Below are 24,656 nucleotides of genomic sequence, written 5' to 3' on the forward strand. Positions count from 1 at the left end.
GAAAATTGTGTAGGAATTATGATAAAACAAAGGGTCAAAGAAGAGTAAGAAAATCATAAAATATCAAGATGTTGCAAAATGCAGATTTTAACAATATTGTGTAGCTTAAATTCTGCTGCATGATCAGACCTGGCCTTAGTTTTTCTCAATTTATTCTAGATAAATTACCAAACCATTGCTGAATTAGCGCTAACATCAGAAAGGAAGTGTTTAATTTTAGGGTGCTAAAGTACAAAACAAATCACAGTTTGTGGTATGTTGTGGCCAGAGGAGGTCGCAAAGCTTAAGCAAGACAAAAAAAAAAAACAACAAATACCTGATTATCTTTGAGGTTTCATTTGTTGCAAAGCTTACAAATTATGTGATCTTTTTTCTGCTCATTTAACTTTGCTTCCAAACTTTTGGCCTGTACAATATGAAGGTTTCTGTTTTTCTCTGATGAAAGTTTTGCTTAGTTTTGTATTTTAAAAAATTAGAACAAAGCAAAAAACCTGCATGCTAAGAGTTCTTTCTGCTACTTTTTTGACAACTCCCTTTCTCAGTCTAATTCTGGAACTGAGGAGAAAACCAGCTCCTTTATAACAAAAAAAAAAAATAAAAAAACTGTACCGGTGCGACTGTAGATTAGTGCATTTACAAACCTAAATATATCCATGCGACTCGTTAATTATTGCCTTCATTCCTTGGCACATGCAGTTCCAGTTTTTGGTGGACCTATAAATTTCCAGGAACTTCTGGCATTCGTCCCATTTTTGTTGGCCTATCTGCAGGCCTGTCAGCAGCACAGACAGCAGGGAGGGGAGCAGGTCCACGCTGAAAAGAAAAAGACTCATGTTTGTGTGTGTTGCTGCTAGGTTACTGCTTGCTTCTTTACATTTCTCCTCCTGCCGTCTACACACCATATTTGCCACACATCAGAGCCTCTTTTTTGTTTCTGTCACTGGTCATTTTTTGCAGCTTTAAACTTCTTATAAGACTGTAGGTTTAAGTAAAAAATATGCCTCTGTGTTAAACAAAGCCATTGTGCTCGCACTGACTCCCCATGTTAGCGTTATCTTACCCTCACTCAGCGGTAGTCACCTGACGGGCAGAAATGAAGGATTTGCCCGCAAATAATTCCTTCAAAGAGTCTCTATTTCTTGCTGCCACATTCCTGTCTGGTTATTCCTGGATGGACAAATGGATATTTAGGTCATAGGTAAATGGGTTACTGAAGGGACTGAGGGGCAAATGAGAACCAAGAGTAGCAGGAAGATTTCTAAAACTCAAAGCATATTATGACAAAAGTTAAACTGTCTTATCTAAATGTTCAGTTTCTGTGTCATCAAGTATTTTAGCTTAATTTATTGTTTGTCCTTGTTATCAGAGACTTTGACTCTTTAAATGAGGAAGACCACACTGCAAACCTCCAGCAAGCTTTTGACATCAGCGATCGGGAATTCGGGATTCGCCCATTCACTTCTGCATTGGACCTGAGCGCTGGTGATGAGCTGGACAAAACCAGGATGATTGCTTACCTGTCTAAGTTCTACGAGCTTTTCCGTGGGACTCCTCTACCTTCGTTGGGTACGTGGTTCTGTTTTAGTTAGAATGCCCTGAAGTTTACATTCTTTTCACTGTTTTCTTTGTTTCTGTTCCCTAGTTTCTTCATTTAAAAAAGAAAATACATTTTACAGACATTTTATAGATGTTTTGCAGTTCTGCCCTTTTAAGGTGTAGTGGCTTGAGAAGAAGGTCTTTGTCTAGTGAAACTTTGCAGTCAAGTACTCTGTGATTCTTGATTGCATGCATGTTTCAACAAAAGTGCTCTTTAAAGTAAAACATTCCTCTACACAAACACTGGCTCTCGAGACACATCCTATTGCTTCATTCAATATGCTTTGCAAAGGGAAAGCTTTTCTGATTTACTTCATTGTGTTTCTTGCTACACAGCAGATTCCAGAAGAGTGGATGAAAACAATGAAGAATATCCCTCAGAGGAAGTCAAAGCTAATAATAATGATCTCAATCTTGCACTGACAAGGAAGCGGGTACCAAAGGTAACAGAGATGTTTAATCTGCTGTACTAAAAATAACTTTAGTTATGCTAATTTCTACTTTTTGTAACTTTTTGACATATTGATTTGTTTTATTCAGTGGTTCAGTTGCATTTAAACTTATCATTTGTGCCTGTTTTACACTCGTTGGTTGATCCACTAAAGAAGAAAACCCCCAGAAAGGTCGTTTTGCGTCTCAAACTGCATGCAGCGAAGCAAATAGTTGGTTTCTGCACATATTTAAATGAGATATTGTAGATGCATCTGAGGGAAACATTGACGTATATTTTTATAAATTACTTTCAGAGCAATAACAACAAATTCTCAGTTAATGTCATATATTTACTTTGACGCAGTTGATTATAATTTCAATGCAGAAGAGAAAACTGCTTTGAAAGTTAAAAAGAAGACATGCATGTTAGAAAAGGCTTTCAGAGATAAGTAAATGCCACTGGTTGAAATAATTCAGGTAATCCATCTTGTCAGGAACATTTTAGATATTGTAAAATTCTAAAATGAACCTTCGTAATTATAAGGTTCATTATGTGTGAACCTTATAATTACGAAATGTTACAACAGCAAGAGCTTAAAGCAAGTGCTGTCAAAAGACTGCATATTTTTTACTCCAGCAACAAATCACAATTCAGTACTGTACAGATTTGTTTTGTTTTGGTGAAACAATAGAGGGGGTAAATAATTACTGTGTCTTAAATGTGTTCATGCACATTAAAAAGCATCTGGTGCGTTTGCTCAGTGCTTTTTGCTTTGTGAATGAGGCACTGCAGAAGGGTGTCATTTTTTCCTTTGTGCTCCGTTTTCAGGATGAGAAGAAGTCAGACGGTACAGACTCTATTTACAAAAGGAGGCGAAGATTCTTCTATCTGGAGGAGGTTTGTTAACACAATGTTTGGTGTATAAGTGCACATGCACTTTGTTATTTTACTGTATTTTTGAGTGTTTTTTCTGCTCTTCTTCAGGCCACTAACATGCGTAGTAATGGCTCATCAGTCCAACACGAACGGGAGCCCAAAGAAAACAAAGTTCGCTCAATGGCTTCGCAGCTACAGGCCAAGTTTGAAAGCAAGAACAGCTACACATTTCAAAAAACACAGGTAAAACACCCCAACATGTCTGATGTGGTCCAATGTTTTTGCTGTTGTGTGACTAATTTAAGTATTCAAGAATACACAGTTTTAAAATTCATTCTAGGGAATCTGAACATCTGATATATATATATCTTCAAATGTTTTACACATTTAAGGTTATTTTCTCATTTTGAACTCAGTTGCTTAATTGCAAAATCTTAAACTGTGCTCTGTTGTTTAAGTGTTAAAACTCTTATTTCTAGCATGACTCTTTTCCTCTTTTTTTCTTTCCTGTACCTTTTCACTAACACTTCTCCAATCCTCCTTTAAACCCCATGCAGTCAGACTGTGAGACAGTCTTGGTGCTCCCTAATCTTAATCAGATTGAGCTTCGGCCTGTTGGGATCAGGTCTCCGTTCCCACCTAAGCCTTCTTCAATGACACAGGTACATTCAGGTGGCACAACAGGCCCAAAAATGTCTCTGACATTTTTGATTATGTTCACTCATCAGTACATAAAATCAAATATTTAGATTTATCTATTTGGATTTTTTTTGTGATTGGAGAATAATCCCAAACAGAAAACAAAGATTTAATCAATTGTGGATTTTTGTCAGGTCAAAGGTTTCCACAATCAGGAAAAAATGTCCTGAAATACACCTCAAGGACAGCAGTATATGTTTCCACAATTAAAACATTGGCAATTCATATTGATTTCTGATCAGATTTTTTTAGAAACAAAATCTAGAAAATGTCTCAATTTCAATACATTTTTTGTGACCGTAGAGAACCACCTGCATGCTTTTTTTTTTTAAATGATCTACACACTCAGAGTAATTTTAGATGTGGATTTATAGGAGCTTCTATGTGTATTATACCTTTCAGTTTGAAAAAAGTATCAGAAAAGCGGCTGAACAGTTAGCCAACCTTCCTCCAAAGACTCTGCCAAAACCCCAGCTCCGTCCTCAGCCCCAGCATCCATTTTTAGTCGTGAAGCTCAGACATGTTGATCAAACTCTCACTGAGACGAAGCCCCAGCCTGAGTGTGAGAGTCCTGAGCCCCCCGCATCTCCTCCGTCCTGCCGCTCTGCTATCTGTTTCATGACAAGAGTTCTGCATCGCCTCAGAGAGGTGGACGAACACGTATCTGAGGTGAACACTTTCCCCTGCTTTGCCTGTCTGTTTTCTTCTTACATTGCTGCACGCTCCGATTCCCAAAAAGGCCCCAGAGTGAATGATGATTGTATATCATGTTCCCATTATACATTTTGGCTTGTGTAACATGCAGTCAGATGAAGTCAGCCCTCAATTATCCAGCTTTCCAGAAATGCAGAGCAGGCCAACAAACTTGGCTCGAGTTTATTTTTACTGTTACAGTTACAACAGCCAAATGCTTCTCATGTAAGCACATGTTAGCAGATTTTGAGTCATTACCTCTGTTTGCCTCTGTCAGTGCGATTTGTACCAGTGGAACCAGCATTTCTCCATTTGCTTTCACTAAAATATTTGTGCAACCATTCCTCAAAGGAAGAAAGCCAAGAAATCATTCCTTTTAAAAAATATGCAATGTTTTTTTTTACTATTTGCTCCCTTTTTCAGCTTAAAATGTTATTGTAACGACTTTTTGCACACATTAAGAAATCACCTATTAAAATATAAATTTTTCCATTCAATGCATTGGTGATGTGCTAAGAGATAACTTTTGATCGTTTATCTGTTTTCAGTTGATGGATGCAGTATTTTTTCTCATCTTTTCTATTTAAACTTGTTTATCTGCTTTGTTAGAACATTATACTAGTAATAACTTTAGTGCACATTGGGTTTATGAAAGCACAACAGTTTCATTATTGAAAAGATCATTATCAGTAACTCCATCACAAAGTGAAACACATTTTATGGATTAATGGATTTTCCAAGCTTTAACTTCTGTTAATTGTGATGATTTTCTGCTTACAAATAATGAAAACACAACATTTAAGATTAGAACACATTATAATGTAATAAATATAAACTTTGTATTCATGTTGAAAATTACTCTGAAACTCTAGATCTTGTTCCAAGCTTCAAAGTTGGCAACAGAGCTCTATGTGATAGCCATGCCTTGCTTAGCAAAGTGCCTGAAAGCAGTTATTAAAATACAATTAAAACATGATTGGTAAGAGATGCATGAGAAAATGTTACCTTAAATAAGTGAGAGAAATATACATCAATTGCCTGTTCTGTGGGGGCCACAATTCAACCACAAATTGAATTGTGGTTGTGAGCCACATAAAATGATGGGACACTTTTTGGACACCCAAAGCATAATAACACAGCAGTTTCTTAGCTCACAATACATCGACAGACATAATAAAAAGTTATATGTGAAAGTCTAGATGTCTTATATCTAGTCTGGTATGAAAGTAAATCATATAAGTATTTTCAATCAGAGTTGCTTTAAATAACCAAAACCAGTTGAATGGAAGGTTCATCTGACTATCTATTAGCTTTCCGCCTCTCTGATTTATATCTTTTTCATCTAATCATTACAGGAAACGTAACGATTCCTAAAACAGAACATTACAGAACTCAGAGGAACTGCTCCTCTGAGTTATGACTTTAACTCAACTAGTGTGATCTGCTGTAGCCAATATTTGTGTGAGGTCTAAAATTAAAGTAATCAATATGTTGCTGAATGCAGAGTAGCTATTGTTTTCTTCTTGATAATATGCACTCTTCAGGGCCACACAGGCGTTTGGAGTTAGCACTCTGTCTAGTTTGTTTGTGGGTGAATGTGAAAACTGTTGATTTTCCCTTTGTTATCTTGTAGAAAAAAGCTCAAACACAACAAGTTAGGGAGTTTCAGACAAAGAGCATAAAGGAAAAAGCTGTTCACCTTAGTGGACTGTTCTCAGGAGACAGTCCTGACGTTCTCAAGGTGACTATCGTAAATTGTGTGAAGTCACGCTCGTTTTGAACACCAGCATGCATTTGTATGTTTTCTCACTTATGAATTAATTTTATTCACTCATATATATTTCCACGCAGTGTGTGTTCACCATGTTTACATTCCTAAAACAATATCAAAAAAGTCACATAATCTCGAGATAAGCAGTGTTGAATAAATGCATGTTTAAATAGAAGTATTGGTGTGTCTGCATGACTGCTATTTTATAATTTTCATATTAAAATGACATGCAAAAATCCTGCTTTTCTTTGAGAGCTTGTTTTAAGTGCTCTTCCAGCTCCCCCTGTTTTTAATTACAAGCAGCCCTCAGAGGAGAAGCGTGTGGTGGCACTTTGTGGGTTATTCTGCTCCACCCAAACAGCCCTGTTTAACTGAACAGCCAGATGTTGGAGAGAAGCACCACCATCAGCTATAATCCCGAAATTCATATCAGCATCAGATCTGAACCCTGCAGAGCCACGGAGCATCCTCTGACGGCCGACCTCTCTTCTTTTAACATGTATGTTAGTGGCTCAAATAATGTGAAATAATTGCTTACTTCTGTTTCCCAGGGAAGTTCGATAAGAAGGACGTTTTCCCAGTCGGCTGACAAGTGCTACTCTTGCTCCAAGCGTGTTTACATGGTTGAGCGGGTCTGTGCCGAGGGGTTCTATTTCCACCGGGAATGTTTCCGGTGTTCCACCTGCAACTGTTCCCTCCCACAGGGAGCGCATGCGTTCAACTCAGAAGAAGGTACCTGTCTTTGTGTATTTTTTTAATGTTGATCATGACCAACTTTCTTTAACCGTCTTTCTACATTTTTCATTTTTTACTTTTGCAGGGAAACTCTACTGCAAACTTCATTTTCATCAGCGCAACAATGGGACAAATCTGCGAAGGACTTTTTCTCTACCTCCAGTGAGTACAACGTTAATCAATTTTTATTTCATTTTTTTAACATTAGCATGATAAAATGACCCAACATCTTTGTACGTCGCCCCCGCTCAGAATCGGAATAGAGCTCAGGATCGAATTGCTGCAGACGGAGAGAGCTCCCAGTCCAGCAGTTCGGCAGAGCTGGAGAGCCCGCCTGCGGCAGGTACCTGCACTTCGTTCATGAAGAAAAAGCTGAATTGGTCGCTGAGTGTGACGCGCGCTGTCTGTAACGCCCCCTGGCATCTGTCTCAACGCGCTCACAGCGCAGCACAGGCCCTCGTCGGCCACCTGAGAGACAACGCCCATGACTACACGTTACTGTATGAGCTACTGAGCATGAGCTTACCCCTGTTGTTTGTTTTACAAGAGGTTCTGCTGCAGATGCACACTGAGACTGTTCCTGATGAGCCGAGCACCTTGCAACCTGTATTGCTTTGGCTGCAAGAGCAGGTCGGGCACAGGCTCATCTAGTTTCTCAACGGGCAAAAAACTGTTTTAATTTCGAACATTTCTCCATTTTACCACTAAATTAGTGGACACTGATTGAATTGCTATCATTACTTGTACATGCATGGAAGCAGGGTTTTGATGTTTACTCATTTGTAAAAGCATTGGATGCATCTGTGCATCAGCCAAAGAAGAGAAAACCGATCAGTTAAGACTTGAGCAAATGCATTAAATGGCTTGAAATCAGAATCAGTAGATTGTAGTCATTAGACTGATTTAGTCTAATCACCGTTACTGTAGATTTGCCCTAGTTAATTGCTGTTTCTGAAATCCTATGAGTCTTGTGGTTAGAGATATGACTCATGAACTCTATGCACTTTATTTTGGAGAATTGTTTTGTCCACGTAGCGATAAACTGTCACCTTGGACAAAAAGTCTGCTCTCGTGTTAGCAGCCATCACAGCTTTATTCTTAATAAATGTATTATTTCGAGATGCTGGCAGAGCTGCTTTTTACTGACACTGTGGTAATACTCTGTTTGATTTTATGAATTGTTTTCATTCATTTTTTTTAGTTTTCATAGTTTCACCAAAGAGTCTACCACTGTCATTAACTTTGGGGAGTGTTTTGCTTTATTTTGCTGCCATCTACTGGTGCCTCAGAAGATGGCAGCCAGACAAGTTTTTCACCTATTTTATGTTATTTTATTTTTGATTACCATTTTTAACACCCCCATGTGGTTAACATGGTCAGATTTACTTTAATCTGAATGCATCCTGTAAAGTGTTTGAATGTGTTTGCCATTTTTTTCAAAGCATGTTGTTAGATAATCAACTGCGAACCTCTCTGACTGGAACCAACCAGCTGCTTCCTATAAAAAGTACGCAGTCTATTGATGCTCACAGAGCACTTTAGATTTAGTTTCACATGCAGAGATTTGTTTGAAAATGATTGCTGACATGCAATGCATCTTCTAAAGTGTTTACAACGTGGTAAAACTTTATGTTTCACTATGAGCTTTATAATATTTTGAATCTGCAACTGAATGTCTTGTTTACTGTTCAAGAGGAAAACATCAGTGTTTCAAAATGCCAAAGGACTTTTGTAAGCAGACAAACTGGACTTGTATGAAATATAATTTATACATCTTTATCGCAAATGAATCTGTACGTATCTGTATTGGCTCATTGTGAAAGTTGATATCATGTTTGCATAAACGTAAAATTCTTGTGTGCATTCAGGTGTTTTATTGTTGTCCTTATTTCGATGTCACTGTTTCAACTCATGTTTCTCTCCTTTTATCACTCAGTTGACGACTTTTATGAAGCACTTGAAGCACACGGATGGTTAGGAGAAATTACATTTTGAAGGTGATTCGCTGCATGACCACATGGTTTGTGCTGTGAACACTTCATTGCCGCAGTGTCTAATATGAGTGACAAACTGTGAAGTTTGGTTTATCTAAAATCGTGTCTGATGTGAGGCTTCTGTGTTTCCAGTGTTTTTATCAGTCCTTGATTTGTCTGAGGAAGCTGCTTATGCTAACTTAGCATGACTTGAGACTTTGACGCTCACAAGGTGTGACTTGTTCTAAACCAGAGTTTCTCACACCTTTTTTAATTACTGTCCAGTTCCAAGTAACACCGCCTGCTAGGAGTTCTTAATTATTTTTCCCCATTCTCTTCACTTTGAGATGTTTCTAATAATGCAACAATGTAAACAAATGACTATGACTACTACCATTTTAATTGTTTGCAATTACCCTCCAAAAACTGATACCAAAATTTAAAGCTGGAGAATTCAACTGAAGAACCTTCTTCAGTCAGAATTTCAAATTTGGAAACTGAGGTGTTCCTCACTAACCCTAAACGTTTGTTTTTCTGCCGTTCGGTTGGTTTGTTTCTCATTAAGTCAGTGGGAAACCCCCTAGCAATGTTTGCGACTACATATTCCTTTGCTGCTTGCTAACTATCTTGAATATTACAGAAACAACAATATTTTTATTGCATTTGTTTTTAAAATCAAAATATTCAGTGATCACTATCAACTCATTACAAGTCAAGAATCTTTGTTCTTCACATTGACTTGATGATTTAGGGCAAAAGCACCAAGTGGTAGAACAATAAATTCATGACACATAATTTTCCCTCAGTTATTTAAATCACTTATCTAAATCTAATTGTTGTCATATATAGCAATTCATAAACATACATATGCATCTTTGTAAGACCTCAACTAATAATTGACCATTTAATTCTAAAAGCTGCAATGTAATTGACACAGGTTTTCACTCCGAGGAAGAGTGAAAGTTTATAAAATTACTTTTTTATGTTTTAATAAGACTTTCGAAAAAAAAAAAATACAATTCTTTTTGTATATATTTAGTTTACAAAATAAAACAAAACATTTAACAGTGCACATTCTCTGTTGAATTATGTATATATTTTTTGCCTCCTACATTTAGAAGCTGCCGAAGAAGAGATGTGTATCTTGTGGCTCCCAGGACTGCAAGTTACAGCTTAAGCTTCATTATTTCTCATTGCTGATAATTTGGTTTCATGAGCTCATCATCATTGTATGGATGTTTTTGTTGGCCTAGTATTGTACATCAAATGGTGGCTCTTTTTATCAGATAACATTATATTTAACAGCTTAGGCTGTTATATATATTTTTCTTGACCAAAATTAACATGACAACTCTTCATCCATCAATAAAAAAAAAACAAATCAATGTCAAAAATCTTGTGCTCTCCGGGTTCCTTGCTTGCAGACACTTGGTCTGTCAAATTTATACCAAACTCTGAACATTATGAGCATAAAAATAAGGACAATGTGTGGTTAGAGAAGCTGTATCAGTGAGACAAGTAAAAACTGGATAATAAAAGCTATGATATTCTATGTTTTTGTCTCTTTAAAAAAAACAAACAAAAAAAAAACAACTTAAAATCAAAATCCACTTATGTTTTGAACACTGTTCAGAAATGCACAAAAAGCTCCAGGGGTTGAACCTCCACTGACTTTCCACAGCATATAAAGACACTTTTGTATCGTTCATAGAAAAAAAGTCCTTGACTTTGAAAAGAGATAATTTGCTATATGAGTGAGAGTTTTGTTAATTAATTTTTTCGCAACAAGAAAAAGGAATTCTTCTAAATTGGATTTATTTCCTCTTACTTGCATCAGTTCATTTTTATTTGCTTATTTAGCACGTAGATCAATGAGGAACTGACGTTTTTTCAGCATAAAACATCAAAAATCATTCACTGGTCTGCAGGAAATCTTACATAATTCAATACCAGAAGGGGGCGCTGTGCTGCATAATACAAAATGAAAATCTGCGCTATCTTGACAATATTGACATCAGATCAACAGATTGTCAATTTCTCAAAAACAAAAGTTATAATAATAATAATTGTTATCATAAAAAAAAAATTGCTGCAAAGGAAATTAATCTTAAATGAGCTTATCAAAACTGCTTGAATTATTTTATTCCCTAAAAATAATTATTTGAGTTTTTAGACATTTTTCTAAATAACAGTTTCTCCTTTTATTTCACTACAAAGAAAATATTTTGAAAAGTAAATTTAATCCCTGCGTTTTACGTCTTGAGATCAGTCTGAAACACAACGCCGCCCCTGATTTTAAAAGTTTGAGCACAGGAGACAGTTTACAGCTAGAAAGAAATGTTTCATTAGAAATGTATGTTTAAATACATGATAATAATAATAATAATAATAATAATAATAATAATAATAATAATAATAATAATCAGATGAGAAAAGACACATTTTAGACGCATTTCTTTTCTTTTAGGCACAAAATTGGACTGAAGAGAGACTGATTCCAATTATGTTGCTAAATTATGAGCAAAACAGGACATTATGTATCTAAATTGTTTCTTGTTTTTACATTAGAGCTTTCATATTAATTTCCAACACAGCCCACCATATTTTCTACCTGCATCATGTGCAGAGGCAGTTTGTCACTATGCTGATTTGTTGTTTGAGCAACAACGTTCTCCTGCCCACAATGAGCCATTTTGTGAAAGTAAAAATGTTTGAAAAAAGCAATCTGTGCAAAAGTACAATTGTTATAAAGCTGTACAAATAGAGCGCTCCGAAAAAGAGTATTCACACCTCTTGAGATTTTTCACATTTTGTGACATAACAGCTACAAATTTCAGTGCATTTTTGTGGGATTATATTGACATAAAAAGCACATATTTCTGAAATGAAAGATAAAACATATTTTTTACAAAGAAAATTCTGAAAAGTATGACCAGAATTTTTATTCACTGCTCCACCAGAGTCAATGGTTTGAAGTACCACCTTTCATTACAGCTGCAGATGTTTTGGATTACATCTGTTGATTGTCCATCCTTCTTTGCCTGCTTCAGTTTTATTCAAAGGGGAGTATCTGTGAACAGCAATTTTGGAGTTCTGCTACTTGGATTTATATGTGAAGCGATTTTCACATGTTTCATTTAAACTGTCCTATGTAGCTCTGACTGTATATTTCTGAAGTTTCAAGTCGTTTGCAGCCTTTAAAAGGTTTTCTTTCAGGATTCTTGTTGATAACTTCATTCATCCTCCAACCAATCAGTGACCAACTTCCTTGTGCTTGTTGGAGAAAAGTATCCCCACTGGAGCAATAAGACAGCTCCAGCTTCTCCAGAATGCCGCTGCAGGAGTCCTTACTAAAACAAAAAGAGATCAGCATATCAGTCCAGTTCTAAGATCCCTGCACTGGCTGCCTGTTGCTCAAAGAATAGAATTTTAAATTTCTTTAATAGTTTACAAAGCACTACATAATAGGAACCCAGACTACATTTCTGATCTTCTTCAACCCTATATACCACTCAGACCTTTGAGATCATCAGAATCAAACATACTAACTATTCAGAGAGTCAGAACTGAACATGATGAAGCAGCTTTTAGTTTTTAGGCTTCCTGCTCATTGTAAGACTACCTTGAGTTTATTTAAAACAAGGTTAAAAACCTTCTTATTTGAAGCTGCCTATTCTTAATTTTTTTAATTCTATTCATTCACTATATTTAAAATTTTTAATGTTTACTTTGTCTATTTTTAATCTGCTTGATTTATTTGATTTTATTTTTATTATTACTATCTTCTTGTATGTTGTTTTTAACTTTCTTGTACAAGCATTTTGAATTGTCTTTGGCTGAAAGGTGCTATATAAATAAAGTTGCCTTGTCTTGCCTTACCTGATGCTGCCACCACCTTTAAGGCTGGGGAAAGTGTGTTCAGTTGTATAATGTGCAGTCTTAGTTTCCTATTACATTCTGTGTTTGGTATGTAGGCCAAAATAATTAGCTTAGGTTTCATCTCACCAGAGCTCCCCCCCTTCACGTTTGCAGCCACAAACTTTGGATTTAACTTATTAGTTTTCTTTCCATAAAAGCTAAATGCTTGTCTCTGCTCCAAAAATACCAGAGTTGGAAAGTACAAGATATATAGTTGTCCAGTCTCTAGACTCTCCCACCTGGACATGTGGATCTCAGCAGCTCCTTTAAAGTTATTTTTGGCTCTTCACAATTGCTGAATTCATCATGCTCAGTATGGCAGGTTGCTGTAAAGTTAAAAACTGAAATAATGGCCTGTCTAATGTTATTACATGCAAGCAGCAGGGATTGTTACAAAATCAGAGACTCAATGCAGTCTCTGATTGTTGACATGACTTTAATTTAGGGGTACCAGCGGGAAGGGGGGATGAATGCAAAAACTTTATTTAGATTTAGATTTTAGATTTATTAAAGAAAAATGTGCAAAAATAAAAAGTCACACAAATTCTTTCAGAGACATGAGGACAGATTAGTGTTTTAAATAAATTTCTGGACTACTCATCCCTTAAAATTTTCAACTTTTTGGGGGTTTCATTAACATTAGTAATGCATACACACACTCACACACACTCACCCCCACGTGCCCACACACACGCCCACACGCCATCACACCCCTACACGCAAACACACAATAAAAACAGGACTATTAGAAAACCATATTCTATTATTCTGTCATGTTGATAAGTAATTTAGAATGTGTTTATTATGAGTTTTATTTAATCTTTTGATATTTCTTATAAATCTAATATTTTTATTATTTGCCTGACATGCGTTATCAAAAATGCTAAATAGGTGTTTGATGAACAGCAGAAGTTTTTTTTAGATGGTAAAATCATAACATAAAAAAATAGATTCATTTTCACCTAAACAAATGATTTGTTTTTGTTTTTTGCTAAATGTCCAGCAGAGGCAGAGATAGGTTTGCTTTGTTATGTTCACCTCTGCAGAGTCTAATCTGTTTACTGACCTCTCACAACTCGTCCATCTCCTTTTTCTTGTTCAATAAATGACTTTTTCTTTAAATGCATAAAGAGTAGAGGAGAAGAGAAAACAGGCCGCACAGTAACTGTGATTAACCTTCAAGCAAAGGAGCAATCAGAGTCTGAAAATTGCATTGAAATTACAGAAGCTGTGAAAGTTGATGAAAAAACTGGGAAAACTGGATAGTCATAAATCTAAAAATAAAAATGTCATTATTTTTGCGCTTTCACGCAAATCATCCTGCATTTAAAACAATTCATCAGTCAGAGGAGAGACAAAACACTGACAGAGTTAACAAACAATGCAAATTGTTCAGTTGAAAGTCAAAGAGCAGCTGTCATTTCACTGTTCTTCTCCATTCTGAATACGGCACAATTCTGTTTTTTTTTTTAGTGAGTGCAAACTTTGGGTTTTACTATGCAGAATATGAACGAACAGAAACTAGAGGAAACATGACCAAACTGAACAAAAGAATCAGCACAGAACCTCTCGCTCTCATGTTGCCACACAGAAACATCAAGAGTGGTGTCATCCAGCGCCTCCGTTCTGCCTGCTGCATTTAACCTGCTGACATATAAGTGGAGCTGTGCTTGCTGTCTTTAAGAGCGCAGCTGCTGCTTCTGCTGGTTCGATGGCAGAAAAAGTTGCACAAATAGGCCAATGCTAAAGCTTCTTACTAGAAAGGAAAATTAAAAATGAGATTGTTTGATTCTTCTAATCTACATCCATCTTAGTCTAAGAATTTTTAACATTTAATCCTTTTAATGACCACTTTGACAACAATGTGGTCTTTGCATTGAAGAAATCCCAAACAACAGAGAGCATAGTGCAAAAGATGATCTCTTATCCTATGTTTTAAATATTTTCCCTGTTTTACCCTGGTTGGTTTGTTGTTCTTCTTGACTGCAATAAAAATTTGTGGCAGATTATTTCATTTCTTTCCCTTAATCCCCTCCTTTTTATGACTTTATGTCAAACTTATTAACATATTTTATACATCATTCTAACTAGAGGAGCGGGGAGATTTCTTGAAAATGTTGTATTGTTTTGAAATATATTATTTGAATGCCTTCTCATAAGATTCTTTTTTTCTTATTTTATTTATCTACTTTTTTTATACAGTTTTACCAGACCCAGCTGTTTACTCATGCTCATGTTCAACTAAGTAAATTTGCAACAAGAACTGAAAGACTCTCAAGGGGGTGAAAAATTTTCTTATTAGTCTTTTTTTCTTTTGTTGACAAAATGGCAACAAAAGAAACTTTTGTTGTCATGCAAAATTTCCTTTTGCATGTAAAAGGAAATTACATGCAAAGATATATTATAAAAGAGTAGAAGGAAAATCAAAATTATTTCAGGTATTTGAATGAAAAGGCAACATAATATTAATAATTAAGTTTGTTTATTTAGAGCAAAATAGAAGCCTATTAAATAAAACTATGAAATATATTTTTGAGCTCCAATAAATTGCAGAATTGTTGTTCAATGTTGTGTTTATTTCTTGTTTTCTCTTCCTTTTTAAGATGACAGGTCTTTTTTTTTATTTCAATTGTAATTTTGGCAAAACAAAGATAATTAAAAATACTAATTTGAACTTAAAAGAAAATCTGTAAGACTGTTTTTTCTACATTGAGTAGATACTTTATGGTTCCACGTCCCCAAGATTTATGTTTCTTCCTTAATCAGGAGGCTTATTGAATTAAGCTCATCTTCACTTTGCATCTATGGTTCCACGAGTTGTTCTGTAACTCCATAACTCAGCATTGGACGCCTTTTTGAAGTGAATTTATTAAGTGGACAAATGCAGCTCAGGATCCTTGAAGAAGTTTTTAAAAAAATGTTTTAAATGTTTTTGGACACGTCTCCTGGATTCAGCTGGTGCTGGGAACGTCACACACATAGCTGTAATTGCATTTTTAAAATCTAATCAAGAAGGACAAACATGACAGCCTTCAACACAACCAAAGTCCTTCAGATTTCTCCTGTGCGCCTGAAGCAAAAAAAGAAATTCCATCAACCTGCTCAAATCATGCCTTTGCAGCTCGCCGATTAAGGTAGAAAAATGTTGTTCAGTCTTGTGCATTGTTGCTTTAGTGCCGGGATGTTATCATTTCAATTTTGATCATTTTCTCCATATAGATAGGCAGAAAGACAAATAATTGCTGTGCATTATGTACTGTACATAGTTGTATAGAAACGCTATTAAAAGAAGGAGAAACCGTATTTCTGGTAAACGGACTCGAAATGAGGACGTGAAAATCAATTTAGATAAAAATGTCACGTATTATTACTTTAATTGCATTCCACATACTTGTCATTTACCAGTTTTCAAAGTGGAATGAAATGTAGCTTTTCCTAATAATGCAATTATGTTTCTGTACTAAATTATAAAAAAAAAGCTGATAAATAATACTAAATTCTGGGGATATTTTCCACTGCATCGACTAATTGAAACATATTTTAACTGTTTCACATAGAAAGAGATCAGAAAGAAAGAAAATCAGAAAGAGATGAACTTTCTCTACGCAATGTGATTTTTAATTACTTGCATTTTTTGTCCTGAGGAAAATCAGATCATTATCGTCACTGCATTTTCTCATTTTCTGTTCAAAGATCTTTTTAACATCTCCTATGGGGGTTTGCTTATAAAATTCAACATGCATATGAACGTGTGTAGCCGCAGATGCAGCCTGATGTTGGAATTAGCTGAAAGAAGTCCGGTTTTCTTTTTCAGCCTGCTGATGTGCTCTGATTTACATCAGTAAAAGAGGCTTTCCACAAGGACGGATGCAGCAGTCAGAAAAATGGGACTCGTAGATGAAAACAATAGATGAGAGGGTGGCACGGCTACCCTTCCTTCCATTAAATTATTTTTCAAGATTATTAATTCAAGTGGGTGAATAAGGAGAATAGATATTACAGTGATGGGCCAAAAAGAATATTTTAGGAGACCTATTCCAAATCTTTTGATACGATTACACAAGATGTTTTTTTTTTTACATGTGTTTTATTTATGTGGTTGGATAAAGAGCTCAGTGTTAATGCAGCTCATAATGATATTTCAAAGAGTGAAACAACAGAGCACACAATATAAGTCTGTAAAGGGCTGAATTAATACTTTTTTTCAATAGCACTGTGATTAAATGTAATTTTTTTTTAACCCAAGTATATCATAATCCAATGAGGGTTAAATGAGGTAATTTCTACTGACATCCCGACCTGATTTGCATTTGCATAATGACTTCCTAGCTGCTCACCATGGTTTAGTGGTTAAAGAAATGTCTCACTCTCAGGATTAGTTCAGGTAGAAATTCTGCTGTCAATAATATTCATAAAAAACTCAGAAGGTGAACGATCTCTGCAGAGCCTTTGTAAGAGGTCTCCTTTTGGAGACAGAGTATTCTAGAGTTACTCAAAACTGTTTGATATGGTTTAATGTCAACATATTGTGGTCACAATGGGATGTATCATATTTAGGTTTGCTTGCATGAAGCCTAAATTAAACTGTTTATTGTGTATTAAGAAATAAAACTCTTTTTTTAATTACATTTTTTTGGAGGTAAAATGTGGCATTAGGTAAAAGAAACACAAACCAGAAGCAAGGTGATAATACAATTGAGAAATTTTACTGAAAGAAAGTTAGCTCTTCAACTGACATGCTCTCTCAAAAGGTACCAGTAGTAATAAAATTTCTTTTCTCTTGTTATGTAAAAAATAAATGGTTCTTTTGCTTCTTAATTTTTTCTGCTTCTCAGATAAAATGTTGTAGATCTTGGCAGCCACTTAGGGTAGAGTCTATAAATGTCCATTTCCAGACATTTGTTTCATGTCTTATATCTTATATCTCTGGAGGTTTTCAGCACCCCTGATGCAAAACAGCAAACTTTGGAAATCAAAATTACACTGACATGGAAGGTTTTTTGTTTGTTTTCCACTTTTCTCATACATTGTTTTCACTTCTGAACACTTTTATCGGTGGATCAGGTAACTGAAACAACCAATAAAATTGTGACACAAGCACCAAACGTGGCACAAATACTCCTTAACCACTATGTTAATATTGTTGGTAGCTAGATTTATTATGATGTCGTACTATCTGACTATTTGATACACTGCTCACCTATGCAGAAAAAAATCCATAGGGTTTTTCATTCAAAATGACTCAGGAATTGAAGGAAAGTCATTAAATCCTTTTATTCGGTTTGACTATTAGTATTCCAGGGTTATTTCAAATCAATTCTAAGGGCCTTGAGCAATTATAGTGTGTTTTGTATCCATTTCCCTTAAAAATTAAGTCTTGTTTCTTTTTCATTGTTCAACCTTGACAACTTTCGTATTTTAATATTTTACACTTTTCACATGTCTCTCGTTCTCTTCTTCCCTCCTGATTTAGTTTTTCTTATTGTATCACTGAAAAGGATTTAAGATTTTTTTATTCCTGTGTGATTGATGTTTTGTGCCCTCTTTCCAGGTCTTCATTGTTGGAAAAAAAAAAACAAAGGATGGCAGCTGTGGATAAATCTGATTACTGGCAGCTGGAGAATGCTTTCTGTCTTGTTTTATTAAAGTATTCATACATATTTTCAACAGACTAGAATAAATCTTCTACACAAAATATGCAATGATTCTAAGAGAAAGAAACCGTTTTTGTTTTTTTAGATTTTTTCTGAAGAAGGTTAATTAAAAGTGAATGAATAAATTGGCTTAATTATTTATGCTTGTCTGGTTTTTAGCTAAAAAAAAAAGAAAAGTGTGTTGTCTTTTCCATAAACATTTATAAAACACAAAATACAAAGTCGTATAATTTTAAAGTTGTACAGTTTATGTCAGAATCACTCCCAGTTCAGCAGCTGTCCCTAATTTCGATTGTAGGTGTTCGCATGAACTAAGTCCAGGTTGTCTTGCCAGCCTCCTCCTCTGACATTTACGCTTGGATTGTGACAATGCATTTCAATAGCCTATTGTTCTGAACCTCTATCATCTGTGGCGCCCAGTACCTGGATGCTGCGCTTTTTTCACCAAAAAGCAGAAAATGATCACCCATAATCAGACATCATACACCAAGATGTCTTGAACAGGAGCATTTCCAGCCATTAGGTGTAATTACAGTCCTGTATCTGCCTTTATATACCACCGTATTCATATCTAATAAGCCTCTCTGCACCTACTAAGACCACAGTCTCTCGCTGGCCTTTTTATAGGACAACAGCGGTTCAGGGAGCAGTTAAGAAAAACACCCTGAAAAAGTGTATACTTGGCAGAGCTGAAACTGGGGATGAGTGTCTATTAAAGGTTTGGAGCTCGTATGTGCTTGTTATTGATTCGTGCTAAGGCAACAGAACGGGAATATCTCACAAAAATTATCCATGTGTTCCGCTGTTATCATGTCTCTGTGTGGATGTGTAAGTGCAGGTTTGTGGATTTTGAAAAACTCCAGAGAAAATCAGCGCCCTTTTTAAAAATATACACACACCAGAATAAAAAAAGATTTCTGTAGGGAACACTTTTTGTGTCATAATTTGGGCCCAAAAGCTTTTTTTGTGCCAGATGGCAGAAATTTGACAATAGTGTTAGTTGTTTTGAGATTCATAGCATAAAAAAAAAAAAAAAAAGGAAACATGCATCTGTGTGATATCAAAAAATCCTCTGCCTGAGATACAATCGGAGTGCACATCTGGTCATAATCACATTTCAAACATTGGTTATGCAACAATCTGCCTTTAATGTCTGTAGCCCATTGGCAGCACCACTGAAATGAGATAAAGAGATTTGTAGGTATCAACCATGTATGCAAACTGTTTAACTGTGATAAAAAACAGGGGGTGCAGTGTTTATTAGGATTTAACATAATTCCATCGAGTGACACATTTTTCAATCACTCCTCCACTATCTGTTTCATGACTGCATACTCCTGTGTGCTATTACATGTGGTATGTAATATCTGTTGCAATTTGGTGTTTTTATTTTAAGATTCTTTAGAGACTTTGTCATTTGATAAAAACTCACAACTATAAATTAGATGTTGAAATGTTGGGTCAGGGCGTATTTAGAAATGTGAGACTAGAAACAGTTTTGTCTGTGAGCTGAAGAACTGGCTGCTGTTGATATGAAAGAGAAATGCTTTCCTACTTCTTCCTGATATCAGCTGCTTGGTAGAACAGGGTGAGCTTTTGTTTTTTTGTCAATTAGTTCTTGTATTTATTGGTATGACAGGTTTTTTTTCCCCCATTTCTTTAGGTTATCAAAATAACACAATATTGAATAGTTGGGGCATTGCTGATGGCTGTAGTTGGTACAAATGAGAATCAGTTCAACAAAATAGTTGACCTTCAGAGTATTTTTCAAATGAAGACAACTATTTTCTCTCACATTGGAATTAAACTTGAAATGAAAAGCTTTAATAAATTTAGTTTGAACTTCAACATTTTGTCTCTGGATCTGCTTTGGTAAGTACAATAATAAAGCACCTTGTTCTAAAAATATAACTTAGCAAGTCTGCAATGTTGAAATATTGGAAGTTCTGCCAAACTGAACAGATAATATTACATGTTTCTGTGTGGAAAACCATGTAGTAGTCATTTAGGGTTAACACTTAGTGGATATCTGATTTTGCCATAGTAATTTATTGAATAAAAAAACAAGAAATTGGTCCTGTACCAAAAATGTTGCACAATTGCAAAAAATTACAATCTACCGGGTGAATTTTCAGTCTGTCTCACCTTCATTTTTACAGATTTTCTCATTATTGTTTTTGAAAGAAAAAACCTCTGGCAAAAAAGCCAAACAGACACCTCAACAAAGAACTAGTTGTAAATTATATACTGTATATGGGCATGTTTCCTTGCAAGGATACAAACTATTCCCATTTCTTTTGGCAAATATACTGACACAATTAGACTGCTCGATTAGAAACTCCTTTTTTGGATCAGAACCTGGAATATATCATTGGTAGCTGGAGTGTTAGGATCTTTGGTAATTTTAGTTTGTTTTGGGCTTTGTTATTTGTGTTCCTTAGTTCTTATCTCTATTAATTCTGCTTTGTTTCTGTTTTCTCTTCAGTTGAATGACTTGAAAACAAGCATTGCTTAACTTTACTTTGGCCACACATATCCTCTTCAAAGCTTTACTTTCTTGTTGGTCACCTAGAGTTTGTGTACAAGAGCAAACGTCATTCACTTTCTTTGCTGCAAATAAGTAGATACACATCTGTTCGACATATTCCTAATTAAAAACACTTTTTGGTATAGTCAGTGTCTGATTTGGAACAACAGTCTGTTAGACGTTGAGGATCCAGATAACGTGTTCATATTCTACTCTGACAACCACCAGGAATGGTTACAAAAACCCTTTGTTTCTTCACAGGGTTTTAAAAAACTAATGTCTCTTTTGAAAAAAAAAAGAAATGGTAAATCCTGATTGGGAATTATTTAAAATGCATTTTCTAAACATTTCAATATTTATAGCTTTATTACTAAAATAATATATTTGCTCTTTCACAACCTGTTGAGATGTTTGATTTGAGTCATATAGCCATTTGGTAGAGTAATATAGGAAAATAACGAATTAAAGTGACCAAAGTCAAGAAGCATCAATGGAATAGGTATAGCTATGCTTTTAAAAGAAAGCTCAATTAGTGATATAGCAGTATTTTAACTTTCAGAGGCTGTGTTCCCTTTGACCACAGTAGATAACCATGGAAACCAGAGCACTGTGGCCATCAAACTAGGGAATGATTCAGCAGCTGAGGTCTTTTGATCCAAAAAGGAAGATAATTAAATTCAGCAGAGTTCTGAGTAACTACTGGTCTATAAGTAAAGATGGTTTAAAAGTGAGGCTTTTGGATTTTGACCCAGTAATTATCTGTGCAGCAGTTCTGAGACTTTTAGCTGTAACAGTGTTCAGATTGTTGTTTTCAATTTTGGCATCATCATCCTGAGAGAGGATCAAGTCTTACTGCCAGCGCATCTTGTTTTTACTTTCAACTTTATTTTTTTCCCCCTTATACATCCACAAGCATGTTTTGTTTGATATTTGCTTATAAGACGATGCTCTCCTCACACCTTATTTAGTCTGCAACCAGTGCTTTAAGATCATTCTGCCACTTTGACGGGTGATGGAAAGAGACCCTGATATGAAAAAAGTGGACACAAAAACTGGGTTATTGTGTCACCATGGAAACTCTCATCCCCACTGTATTTTACTGCATATGCCCAATCATGTTTACTGCCTTTGACTGCTTTCATTTTCATTTTGAAACCATGCAGATTCACAAGAAAGCCCTGCAAAGCTTGCCCATTTTCAACAGTTGGCTCACTTCTGAAAACACTGATCAGTTACGGTTCACTCTCCTACATTAATCTGGAAGCTTTCTCCAGTACATGATTTCATTTTAAAACATTACTGGGGTTAAAATATTCTATTCTGGTTAAATGACTTGCATAAAATAAAATAAAAAATCTAATAAGGAATGTGAAAATGTATTAGCCAGATAAGATCAGTAAATAAAAAGTGAGTGTACGTTTGTCAAAGCACATAAAGAAAATGTGCTATGACACATAAAGAATGATGTTGCAAAAATTACAAATTTACTTAATACTCATAAAACAACATGAGTGTGACATAAATGTATAGAAAGAGGAGACGCTGCATTTACTGAGTGGTGGGTTGGCCCATTCCTTTTCGTTTAACCTGTAAGTGGCCCTCACTAGTCTCGCTCTTATCTCTGAATAAAGTGAATCAGTGTGGCTGGTTGAGCAGTCTAAGCGGAGAGCCAGAAGAGCACCTGGCCTTACACGCCGATCTGATTAGAGGAGGTTGCAGGCCAGGCTGAACCAGACCAGGCCAGAATGTGGCAGCAGCAGGGAATATGTGCGTGAAGTGAACAAGATCAGACTAATTCTATTGCACCATTACCTTCTCCTTTTTGACGGAGCAGGGTCAAATCAAAGCAATGCCACAGCACAGACCAGCCTTTTCAAGCCCAGTAACAGGAATGGAGGGCGGGGGGCAATAGACACACTACTGCTTTCCTGGTTCAGTACAGATGAGTACAGTTCTATGAAGCATGTATTTAATAATCCAAGTGAAATTATCTACGATGCCCCAAATTGGCTTTCAAATTAGACTTCTCTGACATATTTTTCTCAGTGTGAAATTGAGTGAATATTGAGAGTCACAGTAAAAATTGAGGCATTTTGTAGGTTTCCACACACAGATATGAAAGGCAATGAAAAGTAATCTTTTTTATTACTATGATGACTCATTGTTTGAAAATGGAACAGGATTAAAACAAAAGTGAATTATGGTAATATGACATACCTTGTGAAGTAAGTGTAAGTATGTGTTTGACAGTAAATGGTTAGTTTATATGATATAAAATACATCTGGGTCTGTTTTTACTCAGCTAAGTCATTCTTTAAAATTTACTAATTGCTAATGGTTTGCGAGATTCAGTAAAAATAACTGATGGGGGAAGTGATTTAGTTTGAACAGAATTGTTCATATGCTAACATGCAGTCATTAAATTAACTTGTGTCATTGCAGTGTTTGATCGCCTGTGCTTCAGTTCAGATTCACCTACAGGCAGATTTTTCTGTGAAACATGCCTCCAAATTACTTGTGCAGAACTCACCAATTCACAGATTTTTTTGTGAAGCATATCAAAACTGTTTGAAACAAGCTAAAAATACCTCTGCACAGTTGGACTTGACACATTGTTGTCTGGCGTTGCAAAGCAGCCAATCCAGGATTGGCTCTGAGTGGCTGCAGTTAATAATGACAAGGGTTTTAAAGTGGTGTTAGAACAACCTATTAAAAAGTAACCAATGTGAACGGTTTGGCTCCCTTATTCCTTTGAAAGAGAAGAAGTTTGTTCACACCCATCCACTCCAAGCAAACTAAACTTGTTCAAGGTTTCTCCAGTTGAATTGTAATAAAATGTAAAATTGAAAACTGTGGCCAAGGTACAGTAGGGAGTTTCTCCAAACACCAGAAGTCCATGACATCTTTTTTTTTTTTGGTGATTTAAGCTCAGCCAGTCATCACTCATATTCAGCCCCAAAATACATTTTTTTTATTCCTATTTTCCTGTCCAAATTTAGTCTTAATGACGAGAACAACACTAGGTTTTATGAGCACTAAAAACTTTACAAACACATTTAGCAGCAGAAATCCTCAACAGATTTTTCACTTTTACTCAATGGTCTCTGATCTCATAAATTAGTTAATGCAACTTACACAACAAGAGCGTAATGTACACCACACTACCTCTTTTTGACTAAACAAAAAGTCACTATTCTTCTTTACTATTTGTGAGAATGATGAGACTTAATACAGCCACCGCAAACAGGAAGATTTAATTTCTTTCAATAGTTTAGCAGTTATCATTTGGTGAAACAACCGAGCAAATTCTGTCCCTCCAGTATTTGATGACACTGAAAATGACTCAAAACCTCTTATATGTCCTCTTTTCTGACACTGGACACTTGTGAATATAGTAAGTAAATAAAATTTAATTTATGTAGCACCTTTTAAGCTATAAAAATCACAACGTGAACCAATACAACTTCACAAGAATCTTGAGGCCTGAGAACACAACACTGCTTCTAAGCAACATTAGCTGACAAATTGCCAGTGTTGGCTCCAGCTGCACTGTAACATTCTTCAGTGTCTTACCAAATATACTATTCAATATTTTTCTGGGTGACATGATATTAGTTGCTTTGATGTTTGGAACTACTTCACTATGCAGACAGCTGGATGGAAAAGCACTGGTCTCTTAAACCCGAACATGCAGAGACAGACATTAAATGGTGTTGATGGATGTCCTCACAGGAGCAGTCGTCCATCTTCATACAGACATTTCTTCGTGGGGATCGGTGTC

General features: G+C 35.7%; 1 protein-coding gene across 6 annotated transcripts in view; it reads left to right on the forward strand.

The window, feature by feature from the left end:
* Positions 1-10,314, forward strand: part of mical2 (microtubule associated monooxygenase, calponin and LIM domain containing 2) — a 33,465-nt gene extending 23,151 nt beyond the window's left edge. The window contains exons 13-24 of one of the 6 annotated variants that reach the window (XM_023332151.1): positions 1,367-1,566; positions 1,933-2,039; positions 2,858-2,926; positions 3,014-3,148; positions 3,463-3,567; positions 4,007-4,273; positions 5,931-6,038; positions 6,620-6,800; positions 6,889-6,965; positions 7,056-7,146; positions 8,740-8,800; positions 9,895-10,314. In XM_023332151.1, coding sequence (XP_023187919.1) covers positions 1,367-1,566; positions 1,933-2,039; positions 2,858-2,926; positions 3,014-3,148; positions 3,463-3,567; positions 4,007-4,273; positions 5,931-6,038; positions 6,620-6,800; positions 6,889-6,965; positions 7,056-7,146; positions 8,740-8,798 — 1,399 coding nt within the window. In that variant the 3' untranslated portion in view covers positions 8,799-8,800; positions 9,895-10,314. Of the gene's footprint in view, positions 1-1,366; positions 1,567-1,932; positions 2,040-2,857; positions 2,927-3,013; positions 3,149-3,462; positions 3,568-4,006; positions 4,274-5,930; positions 6,039-6,619; positions 6,801-6,888; positions 6,966-7,055; positions 8,667-8,739; positions 8,801-9,894 lie in introns of those variants that run through there. The other 5 variants (XM_023332149.1, XM_014473063.2, XM_023332150.1 and 2 more) reach the window with 5 other exon arrangements.
* The last annotated feature ends 14,342 nt before the right edge of the window (positions 10,315-24,656 follow it).

This window comes from Xiphophorus maculatus, chromosome 4, assembly GCF_002775205.1.
Source record: "Xiphophorus maculatus strain JP 163 A chromosome 4, X_maculatus-5.0-male, whole genome shotgun sequence".
In the NCBI taxonomy this organism is placed as follows: Eukaryota; Metazoa; Chordata; class Actinopteri; order Cyprinodontiformes; family Poeciliidae; genus Xiphophorus; species Xiphophorus maculatus.